This window comes from Silurus meridionalis, chromosome 28 (assembly GCF_014805685.1).
Source record: "Silurus meridionalis isolate SWU-2019-XX chromosome 28, ASM1480568v1, whole genome shotgun sequence".
NCBI classification, from domain to species: Eukaryota; Metazoa; Chordata; class Actinopteri; order Siluriformes; family Siluridae; genus Silurus; species Silurus meridionalis.
This window is the reverse complement of record NC_060911.1, coordinates 2,273,845-2,301,161: the sequence shown is the minus strand read 5'-3', so window position 1 is coordinate 2,301,161 and position 27,317 is coordinate 2,273,845. Positions and strand designations below refer to the sequence as shown.

General features: G+C 39.3%; 2 protein-coding genes across 11 annotated transcripts in view; one reads left to right on the top strand and one right to left on the bottom strand.

The window, feature by feature from the left end:
- The first annotated feature begins 8,910 nt into the window (after positions 1-8,910).
- Positions 8,911-23,094, top strand: LOC124381480. 5 transcript variants are annotated; one of them, XM_046843174.1, is made up of 23 exons: positions 8,911-8,981; positions 10,045-10,085; positions 10,314-10,436; positions 12,514-12,600; positions 12,721-12,804; positions 12,923-12,988; positions 13,166-13,216; positions 13,433-13,516; positions 13,718-14,381; positions 14,475-14,547; positions 14,656-14,748; positions 16,035-17,960; positions 18,048-18,204; positions 18,321-18,746; positions 19,091-19,495; positions 19,678-20,130; positions 20,307-20,558; positions 20,660-20,899; positions 21,037-21,294; positions 21,373-21,663; positions 21,992-22,249; positions 22,366-22,446; positions 22,575-23,094. In XM_046843174.1, the coding sequence occupies exons 3-23, from the start codon at positions 10,330-10,332 to the stop codon at positions 22,639-22,641; spliced, it is 6,123 nt and encodes a 2,040-aa protein (XP_046699130.1). In that variant the 5' UTR covers positions 8,911-8,981; positions 10,045-10,085; positions 10,314-10,329; the 3' UTR covers positions 22,642-23,094. The 5 variants fall into 5 exon arrangements, with proteins under 5 accessions (XP_046699130.1, XP_046699132.1, XP_046699131.1 ...); XM_046843175.1 differs by having other exon boundaries at positions 8,966-8,981; positions 10,016-10,085; XM_046843176.1 differs by lacking the exon at positions 10,045-10,085 and having other exon boundaries at positions 8,924-8,981.
- Positions 23,095-25,387: 2,293 nt separating this feature from the next.
- Positions 25,388-27,317, bottom strand: part of LOC124381476 (dentin sialophosphoprotein-like) — a 57,435-nt gene continuing 55,505 nt past the window's right edge. For all 6 annotated transcript variants that reach the window (XM_046843163.1, XM_046843166.1, XM_046843167.1 and 3 more), the window contains one exon: positions 25,388-26,898. The gene's annotated coding sequence lies outside the window, so the exon portion shown is untranslated. The remainder of the gene's footprint in view (positions 26,899-27,317) is intronic.

The following is a 27,317-nucleotide window of genomic DNA, read 5'->3' as shown; positions in this document are numbered from 1 at the left end:
TATACTTCTATGTGTCTTATACTGGGAACACTGGTTATATATTGTGTTATGGAAGTACTGGTATAGTGAATACAATGGCATGTTCTCGGACGAATTTTTTTCTATTTTATAACGGAATATTTGGATTATACTATATTCCCTTTTTTTTTTTTTCCGTATCATGGAATACTAGAATATTCCCTATGGGCTATATTCCCCTTTTCCAGAAACACAGGGATATAAATATATTCTTTATCTCAGGAATATTAGGATATCGTATACTCCTGTTTGTGGGAACGCTGGAGTATACAAAATTCCTGATTTTAAGAATATTCACCTTCATATGATATGCTATATTCCTGATCCTGGGAATACTGGGATATGCAATATTTATGAAATATGAGTATAGTAAATATAGAATATTCCTTATTCTGGGAAGAATGGGATATATATTACTTTGCAAATTTAGGAAAATTAGGATATATTATATATTGTCTATTTTGGGAACACGAGCAATATAATTATATACTTCATTCCTGATTTCAAGAATATTTAACAACATATGATATTGTATTGTATTCCTGATCTTGGAATACAATACAATACAAGATATTATCTATTTTGGGAAAAGTAGGATATTATATTCTTGATCTTGGGAATACTGGAACATATCATATTCCCTATTCGGAAACACTGGGATATACTTTATTTTCTATTTCAGGAAAAGTCAGATATACTATATTCCTGGTCATAGAAACTCTGGAATATACAAAAAACACGTGTTATATTCTCTGTTCCAGAAATAGTGTTTTATATTCTTTATATATCAGGAAAATTAGAATATAATATATTCCTGTTCCTAGGAACATTTGGATATACTGTATTCCCCATTTTGGAAACACTGGGATATACTTCATTGCTTATTCTGGGAATACTGGGATATGCCATATTCCCTGTTTCAGAAGGAAATATGATATATTCCTTATCCTGGAAAAAGGGTTTATGTTATATTTCTTTTTCCATTAACAATGGGATATTCCGATATTCCTCTAAACCATGGCTCTTGGAGTCGTGATTCTGCAGTACTTCCCTATGCACCGCTGTGGCATGGTGTAAATACAGCACTAATCCTAACTCCAACCTGTTTGTGGTTGCTGTAGATACACTCCAACACACACACACACACACACACACACACACACACACACGTGTTGCTGTACAGCGTTGTATACTGAATATACAAATATACACTTATTAAGCCATGCTGCTCAGTGTACTTGAATATATATCCAGACCTGAAACACACATCAGGAATAAAACAGCATGGCACAATCATGTCTCGCTGATTTCCTGTGATTCATCCACTCTAAAGGTTTCATTAAGTTCATTTTATTTCTTCGCATGTGAGCTTTGGGGGGTTAATCATTTATACTGTTAAATGTTGGGAATATTAAAACGTAAAATCACTTTCGTTTCCTCTTGGCGAAACCTCGTGTGCCGCTTTATCGATGTAAAATTGGACAGACGTCACGGTTGATCTCGTTAGCGTTTCATTTTGCTCTTTGAAAGTGATCGCGCCGAGGCTCTGAGCTCCACTACGCGTCTCGCATTCGATCTCAGTCGAGCTGCGTTTAAACGACGCATCGTAAATCGCTAATGGCAACATTAACTAAACGATTTCATTTCGGTTCAGAGTACCGCTGCAAAGCGAAACACAGCGATTACGTTTTAATGCCATGGGAGCAACGGTCCTTGTTGCTAGGCAACGGGAAACCCAATAAATGGCGATTTAGCTATCGTAAAGACGTTTATACGGCCGACGCAAAGGCACGACGTCAACGAAAATGATATAATCCTATCCGGAATATCAACATTTACCTCAGGAATGTGGGTAAATCATCAAAAAACATCTCCGTTCAATTGTTAGGACACAATATTTACACGTAGCATCAATCGTTAGCCGATTGCGTGAGCACGCTTCATATGTTACCTCACAACTTCTTCTCAATCCGTTAAAACATCAGAGTTGTTCTGTTTTTTTTTATTTAATTCGACCTCCAAAGTTAAACGAAAGTTTCACATGGAGGAAACCGCTGTCATCTACCTGGACTGCCTTTACTGATGATAATATATTCAATGTTGACGTTTATATTGTAGAATTGGTTATTAAATCGTGCCTGATGAGATTTTGTACAGTAAAATATCCTGACCAACATTTTTTTTTTACTTCAACACATTGTATAGAAAATGTACGTGTTGTTTTGTGTCTTAAATGCTTTTTTTCTGCACATTCCATATGTATAATTTTAAATACGGTTTTATATTAAAATGGTCAATAAGCAGAAACGTTTGGAGTCTTTTATGGTTAGTTTTAGAGACACACACACACACACACACACGTTTCTTATGTTTTTAATGTAAATCGGTAAAGTAACGCTATAAAGATTTATAATGCAAATCTATAAATGTACATTTTATTTTCAGTGTAAAATCATCCCTTAGCATGAAGAACAGCTTTACACACTCCTGGACAGTTTCTCCAAACATTCAGCTGAAATGTGCCTCTTGTAACTATCCATAGATGTTCTTCACTAGTTGGAGATCGTCTCGTTCCTCCCAGAGCATTTCAGTAGGATATAGGTGTGGTGACTGGGCAGGTCGTTCCATGATAGATATCACTCCAGACTTCTGTTTGCCCTCTAAATAACGCTTACAGAAGTCCAACGTATTCATCGATTTGGCTCATCATCTTGTACGGTGAAGTCTGATCTAATGAGCTGCAGTCCAGACAGAATTGTATGGTGTTGAAGTGTGGAATTGGAGCCGTGTTGGTTCAGGATTCCTTTCACTTTCCTGGTCTCCAGAACAACCCCCAAAGAGGTGAGGGATCTTCTCTTTTACTCTCTATCTTACAAGTTCTTCTGTTAGGGACAAACATTTGGGCTCCAGAGAACTTTCTTCCACTCATTCACTGTCCAATTTTTGTAAATTTTTCCTTTTATGGAGTTTGTTTTGTAGAAACTCGTAGATTTTAAATAGAATTTAGCAACAAGAGACCAACTGTAAAGAATAAAAAAACCTTGACAAGTCAGCGTTCTGTCACTAGGTTGTATATTTGCATTATCGGACCTTATGAGGAATTTTCTAGAAAGCAGGAGGAGCTTCTTCAAAGCAGGAACATCAAACAGTCAAGGAAGAAACAGAAAAAAGCTCAAGAGGAAAAACTTCATCCTTGGTTTTTAGGGTGGGGAGGGTGGAGGATCTAAAACCAAGATGGGACACACTGAATCTGAGTTGTGTAATATTTAACAGAAGTCTCGTCCAACTGAAGATGATTTAATACAAATAATAATGGTTCTCAAAAAGGCTATAAAACCAACACAGAAAACGATTTCATACAAAAATCTGTATCAATATAGACAATATCCGTCTTCAAAGTGCTTGGAATCGACGTCGTGTCGCCCATCTCTAACTGCAGGAAAAGACCAGAACATGGAACTGATGCAATCCCAAATACACACTGATGCCTGTTTAGTGCAAAGACAATTTAGACATGATAATCAGACGTCAAACAAAAGCCATAATGTCAAATTCGCTTTGAGATGTTTTACATTCTCCAGTCTCAGGTTTGAATCTTTCAGACTGTTGTTTATATTATTTCCATAGATCTTTGATAGGATTCACATCAGGGCTTGTAGATGGTGATCTAACCCAAAGTCTTCACACAGTAAACTTTACATTCCTCCTCAGGATGACGCCGGGACTGATACCGTTCCCATGCCTGTCTTTGAGAAGTGATATGTACATACTCTTCAGATTCAGCAATGACGACTTTGTTCAATTTGTGAAGGTGTGGTGAAGGATCCAACCCTGTGGACACGATTTCTGCAGAACGTTGCTCCAGTCCTACAATCCATCTTATGAACGCTGCAGGAAAAGATTTACAGCTTTTCCTGAACTGATCCTGGAACAGAATGAATTGCTGAAACAGCCCATTCCTCCTCAAAGCTATGCCGGACCTGAGGACGTGGAATGTGATATCTTCTCCAGGAACAGGATCAGAGCGGTAAAGTCAGGCTTGACCTGCAGTGTTATTGATGTGACTGGGGATCTGGAGAGGAGAACCAACCAGCTGCACCACTGAGCTTCTGAGGCTTTCTAAAAAATGCCCTGGCCTTCATGGGTCTCGATTGTGTGGTGGAGGGACAGAAAGATCATAACACACTCACAAACTGAACAAGGAAAAAAAGCATAACCTACACCCCCTAGTGGACATCAAGAGGACAGGCTTTTTTTGTTTTGTTTTTTCAAAAAATGGTGGATCTGTGAAAAAAGTGCTTGTTAGTGGTTCATTGAGAACCAAATAGTGACAAACGAATTAAACTGAGCAGCTCAGCTGTAACTATCACTAACATAAATGAGTAAATCTGCTCAATTCAACATCACATTATATATTTGATATATATTTTTATAGTAAATAAACTACAGTGCACCGATTGGAGTTGTTTTACACACTTAAGGTATCTTATAAGATCATCTAATGATCTATCACCCTGGAAAAAACAATTTGGTTGCAGAGCACAATGTTCCTTGTGACTTAAACTTCTTGTTATTCACTGCTAATTAAAACTGCTGTAACACTTCCGAATGCTTGCATGGTTTCATCAAAGAAAAGACAAAGAAAACGTGGTTTTGAGGTCGTGTGTGAAGGCTGGGGTTTAGTCATAGCTACAAGTGAGAAATAAAAGTGGTTTTGTGTGGTTAACATCTCAATCATCTGAGCTAGCTGATTTTATACTGAGCAGTGGTGGACAAAGTACACAATCCATGTAGTTAAAGTAGAGATACAGTGAAATATTACCAGCGCTGGACAGTAAGGAAGTAAATGTAATTTGTTACTGTAGTTTAGTCGCTTTTTCACGTATCTATTTATTTAAGTGTTTCCATTTGGGGAGACTTTTACTGTAACTTCACTACTTCGATCCTTTTTTATTTATGAGGATAAAAACTTTACTGCTCAATCATGCAGCGAGTCGCCAATCAGAGTCGAGCGCTCGCTCTGTTTTACACAGGACTCTGAGTCTCCACCCACCGCCCGGAAGGCGGGGTTGAGTGACGTCACATCAGTAATGAGATCTTTATCCAATTAAAGTTACAGATGAAAAAAAAAACCTTCATGAGCCCAATTCACACCCCTATACACACTCCTCACACACACTCCTCACACACCTCACACACCTCCTCACACACCTCACACACACACCTCACACACCCATCACACACACCCATCACACACACCTCACACACACCCATCACACACCCTCACACACATCCTCACACACACCTCTCACACACACACACACACACACACACACTCCTCACACACACCTCACACACCCTCACACACTCCTATCACACACACACCCTCACACACTCCTCACACAAACCCATCACTCACACACTCCTCACACACCCTCACACACACCTATCACACACCTCACACACACTCCTCACACACACACACTCCTCACACACACCCTCACACACCCTCACACACACACCCTCACACACACTCCTTACACACACCTCTCACACACACTCACACACACACTCCTCACACACACCCTTCACACACTCCTCACACACACCCATCACACACTCCTCACACACTCTTCATACACACCCCTCACACACCCATCACACACAATCTTCACACACTCTTCACACACACTCTTCACACACCCATCACACACACCCTCACACACTCCCATCACACACACCCATCACACACATGTTCATATTCATAACATGTTCTAGACTGATTTGGGCTGAAGGACAACCTTAACTGATCCAGTCCTGTCCATGCTGTATTACTGAAATTCCTGATATAAACTCTTCTGACATTCTGAAGTTCACCGCCAACATGGCTGACATTTGCATCCAAAACACTGGGCCTAATTTACAACACATACAAATATTACACCCCCTAGTGGACAAAAAGTGTACCAGCGTTTTACACAAAATATTAAATTTGATTCTGATCCACAGAAACATATATATATATATATATATATATATATATATATATATATATATATATATATATATATATATATATATATATATATATATATATATATACATATATATATATATATATATATATATATATATATATATATATATATATATATATATATATATATATATATATATATATATATATATATATATATATATATATATATATATATATATATATATATATATATATATATATATATATATATATATATAGTCAGAGGTCTGAGTATCTTATTTTGAATCACACATGCATTACATTCTTAACCAAAAACCAAATCTCTGCCTCAAGAGTAAAAAAAAAAAGGATCCTTGGCAAAGTATATGCATGCAAAATGCAAAGACAAGCAAAACAATGATAAATTTATAGGGAGAAAAAAGTACGATGAAACACCAAATTTGAGATGTGTAAATAACCTTTCCATGAAACTATATACAATATATTCTACATTGAACTATGACCACTGTACACATCGTGTATAATCCCCTTTCCGTCTACTGTTTATTATATTCATCTCATATTATTCATCTATTTGTAATTATTTATCAACCTGTACATATGTAAATATTTTACACTGCTACAATACACGTCTAATTAAATACTAACTGCATTTCTTTACTTTCTACAGTAACTTATGCAATGACAATAAAGTTGAATCGAATTGAATCTCTTTGATCTCTATGAAGCTTCTTTGGGATCTTGTCCATAGTTAAACATGTTCTACTATTAAAAGTGTGAATGCTGTTTGTCTTTTTACACTGCCATCAGTAATCCATCATCATCACTGAACACCATGAAGATCTTCTAATTGTGTCCTTCTGCCTGCACTTGAGCTTCACCTACACCGTGACGTCAGAAGCAATGCCTGATCGTGATTGGTCAGTGAGTGTTATTTGAATGTTGTTCTCTCCTCCCTCTCCAGCCACTGTTATTCATGTGTTCAACACAGAAATGCGGCCAGTTTGTGGTTCTAACATTAAACACCGTCAGCATTAAACTGGATTAAGGGAATATTTTAGGAAGTGAATTCAGGAAGAAGAAAAAAGAATAAATTATTTTTTATTTGAGGGATTTCTGTGATCCATCTAAACGTCAGAGAAATATTTAGGACTTTATTTCATTTATTTTTATGTATTACTTTAATTCGATAGATTAATAATGGACGGGATTAGCATTTGCACACGGCACAGAAAAACACTTCACACGACACAAAACTCACACGCGGTTTAGAAAGAAGTGTGCACGCGGCACGTGGCTGCACCCAAATCACACCAGTATTATTACATGTAGTGCACTAGATACTGTATAGTGAGAGAAACCCACTGGTTGCACTCGTTAGGGAAACTCGTTATTGTGCAGGAAGTCGGTTGGACGCAGCAGTTGTTTGCGGTTATATCGAAAGTGAAAGTTGTTCAATCGTTGAGGGTTGCCAGTCCGGTGTTTTTCACGAATCCTTTAAATACGCAGAAGTACGTAGACACTTTTTTTCTATTTTTTATGTGGTTGTAAGTTTGTAGTTTACCACATACGCAAACAAGATAACAGAATAAAGACAGGAAAGTGGGAACAAAAAAATTATATTTTTTAATTGGGATGAAAAAAAACACTTTTACATTCACCAAACAACAAAACAAAAAAGTTTTCTCTTTGTAGGTCAATGAAGGGCAACCTCATCAGAGGAGTAATCACGTGTCTTTCAGTGCTTTTCACTTTTTACTTTTCACTTTCAATTCATTATTCATTTGGACAATTTACTTCCTCCATACCAGACATTTATTGTAGACTTAAAGCTTAAAGTTCCAAAACAAACAAAATAAATCATTATTTAAGAAAAATTGTGTAAGATGGTAAAGTGGCTATAGTATAAAATTACAGCATTTTGCTGATTCACACATCCACATTGACTAACAGTTACCTCATTTTATAAAACTGAGGGTTGAGGGCCATTCTCAAGGGCCCAGCAGACACACACACACACACACACACACACACACACACACACACACATACACATACATACAAATGATGTACATAACATCATAGACTACTGAGAGTAACTTTATAAAATAAACTTTGCATACACACACACACACACACACACACACACACACATACATACAAATGATGTACATAACATCATAGACTACTGAGAGTAACTTTATAAAATAAACTTTGCATACACACACACACACACACACACACACACACACACACACACACCCTAAAATGTAAACATCATGAATATAACATCAGAGGCCTCTGCAGGTGCCACCTTTTCCATGTTTACACTACACATATACACTATATACAACTACTATATATATATATATATATATATATATATATATATATATATATATATATATATATATATATATATATATATTTTCATAATTATAATAAAGAACATATGTGCTCATGTTGCTCCTTATTCAAGGATTATTTGGACCAGATGGAATTTTCCCGGACGATATCAGTCTAGACAGAGTCAATTTCATGGTGATGAGTAATTCAGTAAGAAATCTATCAGGAAATTCTGAGTTAATGCTCTACTGCAAATTTCACAGAGTCAGTAACAGTCCAGGTCTGTTGTATGGACATCATTCTAGTATGTATTATTATTATTATTTTTCTTCACTTTTCTCAATACTGTGTGTATGGATGTGTTTTTTTTATTTTTTATTATTAAGTGCATTTGATTTCTAAACTGTAGATCAGCTCATTGTAATTTCCAATCAGTCATTCTGAACTGCTGTTTATACAGTATATGGCTGTTTATTTACATACTTTGTATATTATACTCGTGTAGAAATATTAGATGTATGCACATTTTCTTTCCTTTTAGCTGTAACAGATCTGGCAACCCAACAACCGAATAGGAAGCAGAGACCAGGATAAAGACTAGAGTTCCTGGTTCAGGGTAAGTCAATAACATGATGTTTAAAATGGTTCTTTTAGTTATTATGTACTGTTAGATTTTAAGAAAATCTTCCACATGTGATCTGCGATGGCGGTGGTGTCTTTTCTGATCAGGAAAGAATCACACAGCATGGAGCAAATGTTCTTCTTCAGCTTAATGCAGATAACAGACACGTATATACACACACTGGGATAGACCTGAGATCAAACTGTTCCTGATTGGGTTAGAAGACACAATAACCAGAGATGTGTGAATCCAGACCAAGTCTTTCCGTAAACCTTCCATACTCGCATCTTAATGATCACAGCCGCAGTTTGAAGTCGAGTCGGGGTTTTTTGGGTTGCGCGTCTAATCGTCTTTCAATTAATTATTATTGAGAGTATTAATGTCTATTATTGTCCTAAATTTCACGTCATTTTACTGACAATTTTTTGAGAAAAGTAAAAGCAAAATCACTCTAAACCTCATTTTACACCGTGTCCCATATTCAAACACTCATTTAATCAATTGGAAAAAATTCTGAATGTTAATTTTGGTTATGACTCCCACAGATGATTCAGCTTCCGCAGCAGCAGAAACATCTGCTTATTTCACTGCCCACAGATTTCTTCATCTTGTCTTTTACACTCTACAGTACGTTCAGGGAGTTTCCACATCTCTTCTCTTTGTGCACATCTTGTAATTAGTTTTGATATATGAAGGATCATTAAACCACTTCATTAAACTGTTTACCATTGGTCAAGTGTCCCATTATTTTTGAACCTGGACAATGTCTCATTCCTGGATGGTTAATGTGATGAAGTCTGAAACCTTGGTTTCGGTGTGTCATGATTGCTTGAGTTTGATGGCACAGAGAGGCAGAATTACAAAAATATTCTCACTGTCCAAATACTTATTAGATTCACTGAACCACACATGAATACAGGGGTCTATTGTATTGCATGGTTTCACATCTCCATTATAGACAAAGTGGCAATAGTTTATTAAAAGTGATAGGAAGTGTTTACCTCTTTGTCTTCCTCCACTTCTCTTAGTATGTATAATGTGTGTGCTTCAAATTCAGTTCCAACCATAGGATGGTGTGGAGGATTAACCTCAAAGCAGGTAAGATAAGTGGAAAAGCTTGTATACACGTCTTAGTGGTGCTATTAAAAGGTTAATTATAAAAAAAAAAACTAAAATGTATGTAAAGTGTATTGTGACAATAATAATGCTGATCATTTATTTCATTTTATTGTCAATGTCTATACTGTTTTATTAAGTGGTTGCTTGGAAAATTATTTATTACCAGTTATTTTTCCCTTCGCTTCTAATATGATTATCACATTTCAGAATCAGGAATTACAAAATGCCTGAACAACAGGGGACATTCAGACCTTCAGTCATCAACAGCGACTGGTTAATGGACTCATTACCCACATTTCCAAGAGATAACGGAGACATCGCCATGTCCAAGTAAGACAGATTTCTCACTTATTCTTTTCAACCAGTGAATAAACCTCTAGCTATAAACCAAAACACACAACTGACATGTTTTTTATAATTACTTTCTGAGTAAAATATATAAATATCAAACAGCAAAATGCCCTTATTTGATATTTTCGCCTGCAGTACAATAAATGCAGTTTGTTATTATTACAGCCTCAGATTTAGATTTTGCTGGCGCATTTTTTTTAAAACACACACCACAAAACAAAGGATTGTGTGCACATCAATGTGGCATTGTGTTTACAACAAAAAACTATTGTGTTCGTAAAATCCCTGAAAGCTAACTGAAAAGCTTTGTTGATACTTCGTGACTGGTGGCCAGGGGCTGTTGTAAAAACTGAAAACAAGTAAAAAGATATTTTTAAGCTTAAATGTGGTTGTTTTACTTATATGTCTTCCTGGTATCGAAAGAGATGGTAGGACCAGCTGAGCAGTGGTAGAGGATGGGGGAATCTGTTTTGCAGGGATAGAGGATGGGGGAGTGTGGTACAGTGGTAAAGGATGAAGGGAGTGTGGTACAGTGGTAAAGGATGGAGGGCGTGTGGTACAGTGGTAAAGGATGGAGGTGTGTGGTACAGTAGGATGGGCGTGTGGTACAGTGGTAAAGGATGGAGGGCGTGTGGTACAGTGGTAAAGGATGGAGGGCGTGTGGTACAGTAGGATGGAGGGCGTGTGGTACAGTGGTAAAGGATGGAGGGCGTGTGGTACAGTGGTAAAGGATGAAGGGAGTATGGTACAGTGGTAAAGGATGGGCGTGTGGTACAGTGGTAAAGGATAGAGGCGTGTGGTACAGTGGTAAAGGATGGAGGGCGTGTGGTACAGTGGTAAAGGATAGAGGGCGTGTGGTACAGTAGGATGGAGGCGTGTGGTACAGTGGTAAAGGATGGAGGCGTGTGGTACAGTGGTAAAGGATAGAGGCGTGTGGTACAGTAGGATGGAGGCGTGTGGTACAGTGGTAAGGATGGAGGCGTGTGGTACAGTGGTAAGGATGAAGGAGTGTGGTACAGTGGTAAAGGATGGAGGCGTGTGGTACAGTGGTAAAGGATGGAGGGCATGTGGTACAGTAGGATGGAGGGCGTGTGGTACAGTGGTAAAGGATGGAGGGCGTGTGGTACAGTGGTAAAGGATGGAGGGAGTGTGGTACAGTGGAAGAGGATGGAGGGACTGTGGTACAGTGGTAGAGGATAGAGTTATCAGTGGTAGACAATGGAGGGGTCAGTGGGAACAGTGGTAGAGGAGTGATAGCGGATGTATAGATGAGTGGTACAGTGTTAAAGGATAGAGGGATCAGTGGTAGAGTGGTAGAGGTTGGACGGATTAGCGGTACAGTGGTAGAGAAGGGAAAAATAATGGATAGATGAGTGGTACAGTGATAAAGGGATGGCGGGATTGTGGTCTAGTGGTAAAGGATAATTGGATTAGTGGTACAGTGGTGGAGGATGGAGGGAGTGAGGTCCAGTGGTAGAGGCCAGAGTATGGTACAGTGGTAGAGGATGAAGATAGTGTGGTACAGTGGTAGAGGATGGAGAAAGGGTGGTCCAGTGGTAGAGGATCATTAGATCTGTAAGATGTGAGGTAGAGTGGTGGAAGATGGAGGGACTGTGGTACAGTGGTGGAGGATGGAGGGAGTATGGTACAGTGGTAGAGGATGGTGTGACTGTGGTACAGTGGTGGAGGATCATTAAATCAGAAAGATGTAAGGTAGAGTGGTGCTGGTCTATTTTTGACTTTGAAGGCAAGCATTGGTGTAGCCAGCAGTGGGGTGGGTTGGGTTGGGGGAGAGTCTAGAAAAGTTTAAAACAAAAGATGCAGCTGCACTAATCTGGTCTCGAGATAACGAGGGAGTAAAAAAGGAACTGAGTGGCCTGTGTAGACAGAAACACAAGAGTTCAACATGAGGATATTAGATTAGCAATGTGTAAAGGACCCCAAGGTGACAAGCAGTGACCGAAGATCAAAGTATCGTCCATAGAGATCACAAGATTATGATGTGGAGGTATTTTCTGAGGAGAAAGATTAAAAAAACAATCTCTACGAACTTCAGTTTCTTTCAGGAGAGACTTCCTTCACCAGGTCCATCATACGGCTCTGGTAGAAACAGCCAGCTAATGGTTCGACGAGGTTTTACACAGTAAGCCTTTGTGTTGTCTTTTTTCTCTCAGATTTGATCTTTTTTTAAGTCTAATTGTAGTGAAATTTTACAATGTGTATAAAGTGGTAAGACATTTTATACTGTTTTATTCATTACAAGATCAGATATGCACCGAGGGGCTTCTCCCTGTACGTCTGCTAATAGTGATGGGTCAATAGGCAGAAAATGCAGTAGGAGGATTTTGTAAGAGTCTGAATTTAACACGTTCTAATAAAAATGTGTATTATTAAACCTGTGATATTTTGTGTTTTTTTTGTATTTTAAAGTTAATCATGGTTATATTGTGATTTGTTTTTCTCAGCTCTCGATGTTTTGCTTCTCCCACATTGGGCCTGTCAATGGGTGAAACCAGTACATTTAAAAGCAGGTGTGTTTACTTATGCATTTAATTGAGATGTTTACCACGGCAAGGTCTGGTTTCATGCTGCTAATGCCTTTTAAACTGTTTTCCCAATCAGATACGGTTTCCTCGCTTTATAATATATATCATGTACAGATCATAACATGAAGAGACATAGATTTTCTTCTGTCTTTTTTGCAACAGGATCAAACAGGAAGCATCGTCTTCTGCTAGTTTTTCTTTTACATCTGAAAGGTCAGTGAATGGAAACATTAAAAGCAGGTGTGTTTGCTTTTTCCTTTGCAGTTTCATCTTGCAAATTACAGACAAAACCAGAAACCGCATCTCCAGCTGCGTCATTTATTATTTACAGATTCTAATATATCATGTAACTTCAATGTTTTGCTCTGTTTTAGATTTACAGTCTAGCATTTCTAGATTTTAATAAATTATCTTAACATTTCTCTTCAGGATGACACCAGGACCAATACCGTCCCCCTGCCTGTCATATAGAAGTGATCACTCCATGGGTGTACCCCCCATATTCAGCTTGAGGTAGGAACATAAAACAATCTCGTAGTTATCATTATCATATTTTTTTTAATTGATGGGAAAAAACACTCTGTTCTTATTGCATGTTCTCTTTCTGATACAATGCGTTTAAAATATGAATTGTCTCAGATGATGACTGTGTATTATCATTAGAGCTCATAATAAAATCTATAATTATCATTTGTATATCTATTAAACATACAGATCTTCATACAACAGCTTGCTGAAGGATGATTTTTTAAAGTGTTTCATTTGTAAAGATGTGATGAAGGAGCCTGTATCCATCCCCTGTGGACATAGCTTTTGCAGAACCTGTATCTGTTGGGAGATAGCAAATCAAAAAAAGTGCTGGTGTTGCCCTCAGTGTAGGAAGAGATTTACCGCTTACCCTGAACTGAACTTAAACCAGGCACTGGATGGACTGCTGAAGCAGCCTGGGTTCAGTCGCGCTCCTCCTTCTCAAAACTACGCTGGACCTGAAGAAATGGCCTGTGATATCTGCTCTGGGAAGAAGTTGAGAGCGGTGAAGTTATGCCTGACCTGCAGTGTAGCTTACTGTGAAACCCATGTGAGGCAGCACTACACAGTGGAAGCTCTACAGAGACACATTCTCACTGATGTGACTGAGGATCTGGTGAAGAGAACCTGCCAGCTGCACCACAGAGCTCTGGAGTATTTCTGCAAAACCGACCAGCAACTTATCTGTCTCGACTGTGTGATGCAGCGACATAATGGTCATGACATTCTCCTGATCAACGTTGGAAGTCATGAAGCATACCTGCACAAAATACTATTCTGTTTTAAAGAGTGTAGGACAGAGATATCAGATCTTTACAAACACATTGAAGAGCTGACAGCAAAAAATAAGGTGAACACACAACTCTCTAAATCAAACACAACTTTTAAACTGTAGGTTGAAACTTCCTGCACTTTGAACTGCTCACATTCTTTTCTGTATAAGAACCTTGAGAGAGCTGAGTCGGAGTTGTCTCACCTGTCAAAGCGATTCTGCAGAGGTCTAAAGGATCCTACAGGTGTGTTATAATACAGTGTATTTTATATGTACTCAGTTTGTTTGAAATTTCTGTGCACTGCACACACTACCACAAACAATCACTTTGTCTTCATAACAACAATTTCAGATTTCACTTCAGAGTTTGTCGAAGTCGCTGCTCTCGGTCGCCGCGTGAACCTTGGGATGTTGTACGACTGCCGCAGCGATTCCTTTCGCTCTGGTAGGAACACATTTCTCATTGTTGTGTTATCGATGAAGTGCAACTACAGTGGTGTGCGGTGGTTAGTACCACTATGTGGATGCCTGGGTGGTAAAACACAGCACATGGTTGTTGAGAAACCAAATGTAAACTCGTTCAGCACCTCTGGAAGGAAGCCATCATTGTTACAGGCAGAGGCTGGTGATGGCCTGGATGACCTGCTATATGTGATGTGTGTCATCACTGTACAGATGTGGCTGTGGATTATCTGGGCATGTGTGTGATTTGTGTCTCTGATGGTAAGGGACAATTTGTCCTTTGCTATTCTTAGGCCCTTACCTGTAGGCTCCTCTGTACTCTCCTCTGGGGTCATCCACAGTTTCCGGTATGAAGTGATGGTCTTGGAGAAAGTGGTATCATGTGGTCATTAGTAGCTGTTCTATTACATGTTAATATAAAAACACATAAGCCACCAGTCAATCGACAAACCACCTGTGTGTTATGTGTCACTAACGCATTGGATTCCATGGAATACAAACCCGATTTCAAAAAAGTTGGGACACTGTACAAATTGTGAATAAAAAAGGAATGCAATAATTTATAAATCTCATAAACTTTTTTCACAATAGAATATAAATAACATATCAAATGTTGAAAGTTGAGACATTTTGAAATGTAAGGCCAAATATTGTCTCATTTTGGATTTCATGAGAGCTACACATTCCAAAAAGTTGGGACAGGTAGCAATAAGAGGCCGGAAAGGTTAAATGTACATATAAGGAACAGCTGGAGGACCAATTTGCAACTTATTAGCCATACTGGATGCCCGTGAACTTCAGGCCCTTAGACGGCACTGCATCGCATACAGGAATGCTACTGTAATGGAAATCAGAACATGGGCTCAGGAATACTTCCAGAAAACATTGTCGGTGAACACAATCCATATGGCTTCTTTTTTGACCTATAGAGTTTTAGCCGGCAATGGTGAATGGTACCACCATTGCCGGCTAAAACTCTATAGGTCAAAAAAAAAAAAAACATATCTAAACATGATCCAGAAGTGCAGGCGTTTTCTCTGGGCCAAGACTCATTTAAAATGAACTGTGGCAAAGTGGAAAACTGTTCTGTGGTCAGACGAATCAAAATTTAAAGTTCTTTTTGGAAAACTGGGACGCCATGTCATCCGGGCTAAAGAGGACAAGGACAACCCAAGTTGTCGATTTTACTTGTGATGTGATGTTCGACATGCCACGTCTTTCTGAAGCCAGATAAATGCACTGATGCTGTGTGATATTTTATATTTTCAGATGTCATTTTGTGGGAAAAGACCCTAATATCCTCCATGAAGCTGTTGATCCCTCGACCCCAGACTGATTTGAGAGTTTTAGAGAAAGACACTCTACAGGAGAGACTTGCCGCTCTGGACCTGAGTGTATCTCTCAGGGCTAGTGTTGTATCAGGGCTGGTTGAGATGACTGGAGCTTCTGCATTTATTAATCATCCCTTCCAGTCCGAGCTGCAGGACAGAATCACTGTGCATTACAGAACCTCCACCAGACTGGACATGATCAGTCATGACCTGCTGCACCATGGATTTCCGCTCTCAATGACTGACATGACTACAGCGACACACGTAGTTGTAGCTGTGCTGTACGGATCTCAGGCATTCTTTGTCTTAGATAAAAAGAAAGACAAAACTGTGGAAACTGTAGAAAATGCACAACTGAAAGACATAGTCAAGAAGATGATCTCTTCTTCCAGGCAGACAGATCTGATCTCCAGGCTCAATGAATATCACTGTGCTGCCTATATTGATGGAGATGTTCTACAAAGTCCTTTGGACAGCAGAATTCTAAATCCTGGCGTAGTTCCTCTTAAAGTCTGGCTGTACCCTCTAAAGAATCTGCACCAAACATCAGCTTGCACTGTTAAGGACATCAGTGAAGACCAATTATGCAAAGCAGAGGAATTTCTGGAAAAAGTAAATATAGACCTCAACTTTTGTCAACATCTAATGGTTGTTGATGGTGGTCATGAGATATTTACAAGGTTTCCAGCTCTAAAGAAAGCTCTGTCTGAGTTCTATTCACTTCTGCAGCAATACCAGTCCAACTTCCAAAGAAGGCTGGCCTCCTGCATCAAGACCATACGAGAGTCAGGAGCAGAAGAAGAAGAGGAGAAATTGCAAGATCTTCTCGACAGAAACAACCAATCGCCATTCAGTCCCCAGTGCACACATCAGTGGCTCCAAAACAAATACTCTCAGATTAGAGCTTTGATCCAATGCAAAGCTGATAACGTCGACATCCTAAACAGTCAAGATGACCTACAGAGGTTTGTTCAAGACCACCAAGCAGACAGAGTGTTGTGTTTCAGTTTTACATCATTGGAGGGTGAAGATCCGTTTCTTTCAACTCTGAAGCAGAACAGCGTATCAGTTAACATGACGCTCACCAAAGAGACACAGCAAGTATTTATGATTTCAGAAACGAGTCAGAAAATCCTCTCCGGTCTTCAGTTATTTATGTCAAATAAAAAGATTAATGAGGGAACGCAAGAAACCATGTTCATTGCTGCATCTGTCCCCGATGTAAATTTTTCTGACTTTGCTATACGTCTTTACCAGTCTGGACATTTGGTAAGTCAAAATGTACAACTCGACATAAAACCAGACCCTCTGGAAATGATAGCAGTGCAGCAGACACGGGTAACGATGAAGCTCCAAAGTTGGAAAAGTAGCCAAACTACTGAACCTTACAGAGTGGAGTACAGAACAGTGAGTGAAGATAAAAGTTCTGTTGAAACAAAATGGAGAGTCATTCCTTGTTCTGAAGAGAATTGTGTGGTTACGGGTCTTGTGCCAGGGACACGCTATGAAGTCAGATATGCCTTAATGGACAGTAATGGGATGAGTGACTGCAGTAGTATTACACAGTTCCAGACAGCCTCCAGACACCGACCTGGACCACCTACAGTGCTTAAACCCAATAAGGAATCTCTCTACATTGCCTGGCAGAGGGCAGAATCTGATGAAGACTCCCCTGTGCTCTGCTACAAAGTGGAGTATTTGGATGCAGGTCTGGAGGGTTGGCAGTCCATTCAAACTGATGGACCTGTATGTGAATGCACCATAAATCTTCTACACAGCAACTGTTACAGATTCAGAGTCTCTGCTGTATATGGAAATGGAGACATCAGCATTCCAAGTGAGGAAACCAAGTTTCATGTTCGTGGTAAGCATGAGTTTTATTGTTATTAACAGCTGTTCATTGTTAATAATGCATATGAGTGTATTCCTAATCTTGTTCCCTGGTCTTCAGTTTGGACCATAGATTTCTCAAAGAGAAAGGCGTCCGTCTTCCTGGAAGACTTGCGGCTCCGAAAAACCAAGAAGTCTGTGAAGCTTCAAGGCTGTACAGATGAAGAGAGTGAAGTTAGAAGTTTCCTACAGTGTCTGTCCTATATATCTCAGCTGAGGTGAAGAGCAAACGCATCATTTTGGTCATGTTTGGAATTATTTTGAGAAGAAAAGCATTTCTTAATGATCCACATTGTTTATTCTTCTGCTGCATGTCCTTCTTTTTATTTTGTAGTATCGATCCACCTCAGGCTTCTAAAGAATCCCTTTATGATTGGAGAAAGAAAATGGCCTTGTTCCTGATGAAGTTGTGTCTGCAAGCCGCCATCTATCAGAAAGAAACAATTCAGGAAACATTTCACAAACTGCCTTCGTGTTACTTTAAGACTTACAGAGAACAATCTTCTTTTCTACTGGACCTGTACTCATGTGCAAAAGACTACGAGATTCAAACAGGTCAGAACGTCCGACCAGCATTACAGGCTGTTTACCAGACACTTCCCAAGGTCTGGTCGATAAATCTCTCAGAGAGGAAGACTTCACTCTTCCTGGAAGTGCTGGAACTCCAAAAGGTGAAGAAACCAGTTGAGCTGAGAGGATGGTCAAAGGAGAGTGAAACGAGAATTCTTCTTCGGTGTCTGCCCTACATTTCCCAGCTCAGGTGACCTCATCAATTTACAGATAACAATGTTATATAATAGTCAAGTCTCTGTTGAGTCCTGGATTCTGATTGGTCGGATGTCAAATGTTATGGTTTTAATAGTAATAGCTAATTTGCAGGGGATTGTTTGATTGATGAACTGATTAAAAAAGTATGCAAGTGTCTCCAGTATCAGGAATTTTTGTTTTTTTTGCATCTTCATGACAGCTTCTGGTTTCTCAGTAAAAAGAGAGGCTGGTGAGGATTTAGAGCTGCTCTGATGTAGGACAGAACAGGATCCAACCGGTTTTGTGGACGTTTCCTGATGTTTATCCTAACATCATCTTAATACTTTGTTTCCGTAGTTTTATTCCTCTCCAGCAACAAAGAGAATGGAGGACAAGACTGAGAAGATATCTGCTGGACCTATGTCTGCAAGCGGCTCTCCACCAGAAAGAAATGATTAAGTCAATCGTGGAGAAATGTTTCAAGACAGACAAAGAAATATCAGTTTTCCTGATGCTTCTTTACTCAAACATTAGAGACTATGAGACTCAAACAGGCAGGAGCGTCCTTCCGGCATTACAGGAGGTCTTTGAGTCGTTTCCTAAAATCTGGTCCTTAAACTTGTCAGATAAAAAGAATGGCCTCTTCCTGGAAGTGCTGAAACTCCAGACAGTAAAGAAAGCAGTGGAGATAAAAGGATTTTCAGAGGATGAAAATGAAATGAAGATCTTTCTTCAATGTCTGCCCTACATCTCCCAGCTCAGGTGACTTCATCTATTAAAGATAACCCTGTGATAAAAAAAGTCATGTCTCTGTTGAGTCCTTAATTCTGATTGGTCAGACATGATGCGTTATGTTTTCTGTTACATCCTGTCTCATTTCCTGTTTGCTCTCTGCAGTTGTCTGTTATAATCCAATAATCTGCTTTGTTTTAAAATCCTTTTAGATTTGGCTTCGTTCTTCATGGACAAAAAAGGAAGTTAAGCACCTTGCGGTTTGTGGTGAAGCTGTTCGCTGGGGTGGCAGAGCTCAGTGCAGAAAAAGGGGAGAGCTTTACTGAAGTCTTGGCGTCCCTGTGCAGCTTCAGAACCTTCTCGTGTAATGGAGACGATCAGGAATATGACAATGTGGCCCACTGTGGTTTACTGCTTGAGCTGTACTCGCATGCGAAGGACTATGAGACTGAAACAGGCATGAGCGTCCTTCCAGTGTTACGGGAGGTTTACGAGTCGCTTCCAGATGTCTGGACCATAAACCTGTCTGACAAAAATGCTTCAATCTTCCTTGAAGTTCTGAAACTTCAAACAGTAAAGAAAGCAGTAGAGCTGACAGGCTGGTCGAGAGAGAAGAGGAAAACCCGAAGCTTCTTTCAGTGTCTGCCTCGGATCTCCCAGCTCAGGTTTGACACCTGGTTCAGTTTATTTCCCAGTTGTTTATACCATGGTGCTGTCGAATTCTTAAATCTGATCGATCACCAAACGCAGTAACGCAAAGATTTATATCCTGCTAATATGTTTGTGTTCCTATAGTGGGTAAAATTGCTAAGTATGTCCTTTGCATTGTTGATTGTTGTAGGCTGTGTAGTGATGTACTGGTGAGAATGGCTCAAGCTAAACCAGTGAGGTCTCATGCTCCTGTGATCCTTCACAAGCTTTTGCTTACCGAGCCCAGGGTTCATAAACCAGACGAGACGCCATGTAAGATTCTCAAAAGCTTGGCTTTCATTCTGAGGCACTGGGAAATCCAGTGTTTGGACTTGACTGAATACAAGATGGCGGCCCAGTCACTGATAGGCCTCCTGAATCATCCAGAACTTCCAACAATCAGGTGGATGAGCATGATCTTGCTTTTCAAATAATAAATATTACAGCTCAAAAACATTAAATCGAAGTGCCAGACGGTCTTTTTGTGTGTGTGTTTCTGTGTAGATTCTCAGATGATACTCTTCAGAAGTTGGTCGAGGTTGTTTATGAAACTCAGGATGAAAATCTTACTCATTGTTTCTTGCGAACTGTGGGTGGAGACCTGACTTCATGCAGTCTGAGCTGGGATGTGATTAATCATTTCTTGCAGTATCATACAGTCACTGTAGAATCCAGAAGAAGCACCATTAAGCAGGAAAACATACAAGACCTTCTGCCTGTGCTGAGCAAAGTTCATCTCAGAGGGTGAGACACAAGACCTTTATAATCACTAAACATTGTTGGGTGTAAATGGTATAAGTTCTTAAGACTCCAATTATGCATAGCGCAGTTAGAATAAAGAGACAAAGGGAATAAATCAGTGGTGTGTTTGCTGTCCATAGGTTGAAGTCCAGCTTTGTGCTGTCCATCATGAGAGAGCTTTATGAGACTTGTTCTGCACACTCGGTCTCCAGCCTTTTGAGCTCAACGGAGAACTGCATTAACCTGGAGAACAGGAAGCTGAGCTTGGTCGACTGCGCTGCACTGCGCTTCACCCTGGAGCACTGCATGGGCGTCTCCCTCAACTTGCTGTGGACCTCCATACCTGAGGGGGAGCTAGAGAGCATTGTGCCACTACTTAGCCACGTCTCCGATCTCAGGTTTGCTTGGAAACCTCTGCTTTAGGTGGTTGTTATATGTTTATCTTTGTTTTAATGGTTCAATGGGCATGTTCTCAGGGTTGACAGGCTGCTGATGCTGCGACTGCTCCATGTTCCTGAGCTCCATCAGGAGGCAGCAGTTGTGCTCTCAGCTCTACATCATAAACTTGACTTCTCCTCCCATGACGCTTTGGACCTCACAGCAGACATGACAGTAAATGGTCTGCTTCTGAGCGTTGAGGACTGCAGAGTCATCTCCAGAGCTATTCAGAGTGCTCAGACTCACATCAGGCTCAACGTTCAGGACTTTGAGATTGAAGACGCAGGAGTGGAGCTCCTCTTCCCTATTCTACACAAAGTCACGCTACAGTAAGACAAATGGACAAATGAGAATGAATGAGTTACATGTCACAAGTCACGTTTCATCTGGCTCCGCCCTCATGACCCGGCACTTGTCCAATCGCTCCCTTGTAAAGTTTACACGTTACAATTCTGTAAATTGCCCTGTAAATTACAGTATTCTCGTAAATTATGTACTGTAAATTTGTTCAGTCATTAACAAATTACAGTATACTGCCCCCTACTGATAACAGTCTCAACTTATAACATTTTTAAGTTACGATGATGTCATTAAAATGCAACTCCATTGTGAGTCAGAATCCTACCTGTATTTATCTAAATACCAACTTTGTCACAGGTGCAGTAAATCCGTGCTGCTTCGATTCCTAATCCTTACCGAAGCAGACCACGTGAGGCGAGTGACGTCTCTCGCGCATGCTTTGAGCGACCGAATGGACCTGAGCGAGACCCAGCTGAACCCACAAGCATGCAAAGCACTGGCGCTGTTTCTGGAATATTCCGAGGGACTCTCAGAACTGGACCTCAGCCACTGCCAGCTCACTGATCACGCCCTGGAGCTGCTGATGCCACGCCTTCACAAAGTCTGCGTCCTCGAGTGAGTGGGTGGGGTTTAGGGCTGATCTGACGTACTGTAACGTGTCAGGTTTAGTGCCCACAATGAAAAACAGAATAAATAAATGGTGTTTCAATCGCAGTCTGTTTGATTTTCAGCCTCAGCCACAATCTCCTTACTGACGTCTCAGCAGCAAACATCTACAATGCCGTCTCAAGCAGCAACACTCAGACTGTGTGGTAAGTGTGTGTGTGTGTGTGTGTGTGTGTGTGTGTGTGTGTGTGTGTGTTCGTTCTAATTCATGTGTTTAATATATTTACTATGTAAATATTCAGATACAAAACTAATAGTTTGTGTATTTCAACAGTTTATTCAACAACAGAATCGCAGACTCATCACTGTTCCTCACAGACCAGCGCTTTGAGATCTGGTGATGATGATCACTGGAGTGAAACACCATCGATGATCTATTATTACTCTAGCTTCACCTGCAGATCTGTAAAGTGTAGAGCGGCAGAAAATACAGCAAATGAGATGTTAGGCTTTTAGTATAACTTCTGTTTGGAATTATGTCAGCACATTTAGCAGATGAGAGAAATGAAATCAGGAGAAGCCTAGAAGATAGAAATATGCACATACTCTCACATGGTGCAACAGGAAGTTTTGGATGGAGAGCCTTTGGTCAGGAGATAAAGAGCAAAATAAATGAGTAGGAGGAGAACACCCTCTCCCTGTTTCATCCCTGATTTGTTGTTCATGAGACTCAAGTCAAGTCAAGTCAAGTTTATTTGTACAGCGCTTTTCACAACAGACATTGTCTCAAAGCAGCTTTACAGAAATCAACAGTTAAGGTGAATGGTGTGTGTTTATCCCTGATGAGCAAGCCGTGGTGACTGTGGCAAGGAAAAACTCCCTTAGATGTTATGAGGAAGAAACCTTGAGAGGAACCAGACTCAAAAGGGGAACCCATCCTCATCTGGGTGACATCAAGAGTTTGATCATAAATCTTTCAACACTACAGAACACTGGAGAGTGAGAACTAACATGAGCACTGGAGTATAAGATTATAAGTAATGTTCTTTCTGCAGTCTTAAACAGTCTATATGGTTAGTAGCTCCGAGTTTTATGAGCTCAGCATTTGTGGTCACCACAGATCCAGCATCAGCTTCTCCATGCCAGAGCCTTTAAACACTCCAGGAGGTCCAATGTCAAAACTCCACACATGTAGCGGGATCCAAATGGCACTGGTACGTCTCTAGATGGTTCGGGATGTTTGCGAGTTCGGCATCTACTTCTTCAAAGGTCCGTAATCATCACGAGGTGGGAGGTGACTGGAGCTGGCCAAACCTCAGGGTGTCTCGGGATGGGGAGAGAAAGAGAAGCAGTGGAGAGGAATTAGCGTAGCTGCTGTTCATGATATTAACAGCACAAGTTGATAATGTGCATGTGATCAGATGTTCTGGAGCACAAGGTTATGATGTGATGTGTGTTATGTGTAGGCTTTGCTAAAAAGATATGTTTTTAATCTACACTTAAACTGGGAGAGTGTGTCTGAGCCCCGAACACCGTCAGGAAGACTATTCCAGAGTTTAGGAGCTAAATGTGAAAATGCTCTACCACCTTTAGTGGACTTTGCTATTCTAGGAACTACTAGAAGCCCAGAGTTTTGAGATCTCAGGGATCGTGGCGGATTGTAGCGTGTTAAAAGACTGGATAGATACATGGGAGCCAAACCATTTAGTGCTTTATAAGTGAGAAGTAATAGTTTGTAGTCTATTCGAAACTTAACAGGAAGCCAATGTAGGGACGATAAGACTTTAAGTCTTTAAGAACACAAAACTTTATTTTGTGTTCAGCCGTCAGCCTTTCCTTGGGAAACACAAAATCTACCTTTCCTTGATGAGAAACCTTTTCTTAGTGAAACACCGTAAGAGCTTGTTCCCGTTCCAGCTAGGTGCTTAATTATCCCTTACTTTCCTTAAGAACCTTGTACGATTTCAGAGCATTTAAGCGACATGACTTTCCATTACCATGGTGTGCGTCACACTAACAAGTGGGGGCAGAGTCAAAGGATTATACCGTATGGGGGCGGGGTTAAAGGACTATACCGTATGGGGCGGAATTAAAGGACTATACCGTATGGGGCGGAAGAGACCAAACAAAATGGAGCTCAAAAGGATTACCTTACTAACTCTTTTCTAAGAGTTAGTTACACTCCCACCAATCATGAGTGAATTAACTCCATCCCACCCTTTGTATCTGTTCTAAATGTATCTTGCATTAATACTTTTTACGTTTTTAATACTGGAATCCACATAGTTATAGACAATATTGATGCTTTTAACATGATATGTTCATTATGCATTAAGCATTAAGGCTAAATATTCTTGTTAATGTTTTAAAAACATGACGTAAATGATCAGGTCACTAAACTTTGCTGTTTCCACACTGATGGTTAATGAGGTGATTCCTGAGTAACTGTAACTCTTAACTTTCATACGGATCACAGAATCAGGGAATTTTGTTTTCTATTTTCATTTCAAGCTTTCTATTTCTATTTTTATTGTCTGTCAGGTAAGTATTCACTGAGATTCAGGTTGTTTTATTTACGTGTCTATGAAGAGAGATGATGGCGACGGAAGAGAGCGCCCCCTGTCTGTTTTCTTTTTTTTTTTTTTTACAAAAGCGCAGCGTTTTGTTATTTTAAATGCATGCAAACAAATTAGACCTTTCACAGATTCGAATGATGTGTTGCTCTTTGTGTTCTGTACCATCAAAAAAAGAAATAATTTCAGTTTGTTGTGTTGTTATGAGGAAAAAATGCTTTAAAAAACACCGGTGTGTCTGGTGACCTCGGCGGGTTCATCGCTGGATGTTAGGGATCAATGATACCAATTATTTTACCTTGATATAATAATTGTACCTATTTTATATACATATTGTTATTAATGTGTTAATTTCGACAGCCTTAATATACATATGTATTAACACTTCCTTTAAGATTTGCACTTTTTTAAAAACTGGTTTATCAGTTTATTAAAATAATAAAGTATAAAACATCTTACTGGTTTGGACAGATGATTTCAAACACCTGAATGCTCCTGATACATACAGAGCCCTTAAAGCGTGAAAACACCCAGTGAAAGTAGAAAAAAAAAAAATAAATAAAAAAGTAGTCCATTTAATGGTATGAAGATTTAATTTGACCAAACAAACATAAAAATGTCCAGTTTATTTTTCAGTAAAAAATCTTTTTCACACTCGCTTCGTTTCCTCAAACATTCATTTGAAATACTTTTTACTGAGGTTGTTGCGTGAAAAAGAACATTTATGCGTCCCCTAAAATATATATATATTTGGTTACAGCTGCTGAATAACAGAATGAATGAAATATGACACCTTTATTAAAAATAAGAGGAATGTAACAGTTTAAAAACAATTAGCAAATGTCTGTAAACAGCAGTAAAAAAAAGGAATGAAACAAATAACATACTGTAAAAGTTAAATTTACCAATGTCTCGTTATACAAACTTTTGTATATATTATAGTATTGCAGCTGTAAATGTGTATTGAACGTGCAAAATAATTTCCGTACAAACGATTATTATTAATATAAAAAAGTGACAAGCAGCTTAGTTTTAAAACGAATCTTAAATTGCATTCTCATCCACGATCTGTCCATCCTGGTGGCTGCTATTTAGATTTCAGCATTTGAACAGCAGTCAGTTTATTTACAGAGAAATCACACCACTACGTCTGACGCTACTTTCAAACCGCTAGCTTTGGCAATGTGCCAGGGTCAAAGGTGATCACGCTTCACAACGGTAGACGTGTGCACTAACATTAGTAATGCTTTCAGTTTGGTTTTCGGCTTAAACAAAAAGATCTGTGAGAAAGTCCATGAAGCTGAACGAGTTTTTCAGCTCAATTTACAAGCACAAAACAATAATGAATGTTCTGACCAATCAGAATCCAGCAACAGAAACATCATGCAACATCTGTAAATCAGTTTTACATAAAAGTAAGAATTTTTTTTTAGCTAAAAATTATATATTACCTATATAACCTACTGGCCTTTATTTATTGAACATCACACTCATGTTATTATGGACTTTTTGTTTAGAAAACAAGAGAAGTACCGCACAACATTCATCTGTCAGAGTTGAAACCAGGTGAACACACAACACATCAAGCCGTCTCTGGAGACCATGCACACACACTTACATTCAGGAGCAATAGACCATTCCCCCTCTACATACTGGCATACTGGATTCTTTATTTTTGGTCAGTGGGAGGAAACCGGAGAACCCTGAGTGAACTCAGGTGGACACGGCATCAGACGTCGTCTCGAGCCCGAGCTCAGGATTGAAGAGAGTTCAACTCATAATATCAGGGTTTTTTTCAGCAAATCCTGGAATTCTTGTTGTAATTTATTCCTCTTGTGTTATGACACTTTTTTTTTTATTGCCTCCGGAGTTTGTCTCCCATCAGGTATGTGTTAATGCAGGCAGTGGTTCTCTCAGTCTTTTACAGCTTTGTGGTTGGAATAATTGCGATAAAAACAAACTTTAGATCCAGAAGGAGAAGGAAAAAAAAAAACAAGTCCGTAAGCTGAGTCAGGTGCACTTGGAGTATAGAGAACCTCAAATCTGAGGAAACCGTTGAAGAACAGTCAGACCCGAGGAGGAGATCTTTTAATTAAAAACAAACAAACAAACAAAAATAGATATTAATGAAATAATCTGAATTTAGAAAATCAGTGTTTTTGATTGGAAAATTTTCTTTTTGTCTCTATTAACATTTTAGAATAAAAGTGACTGCATAATTTATGTAACCCAACATTTTTTTTTACTTCCTGTCAGTCTTGTTAATAAATGTAGGGATTATTCACACATGCACAACATGAACATTGATCATTTAATTAAAGATAAATTGTACACACACACTATATGAACACATGTTGTGAAAACCTGAGCATAAGATTTGCTTCTTTCTGAACATCTCATTCCACATTTAGTTTGTGTTTGCTCCTATAATAAGCTCCACTCTTCAGGGAAGAGGTTTGAATAGATCTCTAGAGTGTGTGTGTGTGTGTGTGTGTGTCTGTGGA

Bases quoted from the DNA above. Each gene is read 5' to 3' on its own strand.
- LOC124381480 (XM_046843174.1), top strand. From the start codon at position 10,330: ATGCCTGAACAACAGGGGACATTCAGACCTTCAGTCATCAACAGCGAC. The intron at 12,805-12,922 runs GTAAGAGTCTGA...TGTTTTTCTCAG, and splicing joins AAATGCAGTAGGAGGATTTT to CTCTCGATGTTTTGCTTCTC. The intron at 18,747-19,090 runs GTGACCTCATCA...TTGTTTCCGTAG, and splicing joins CCCTACATTTCCCAGCTCAG to TTTTATTCCTCTCCAGCAAC.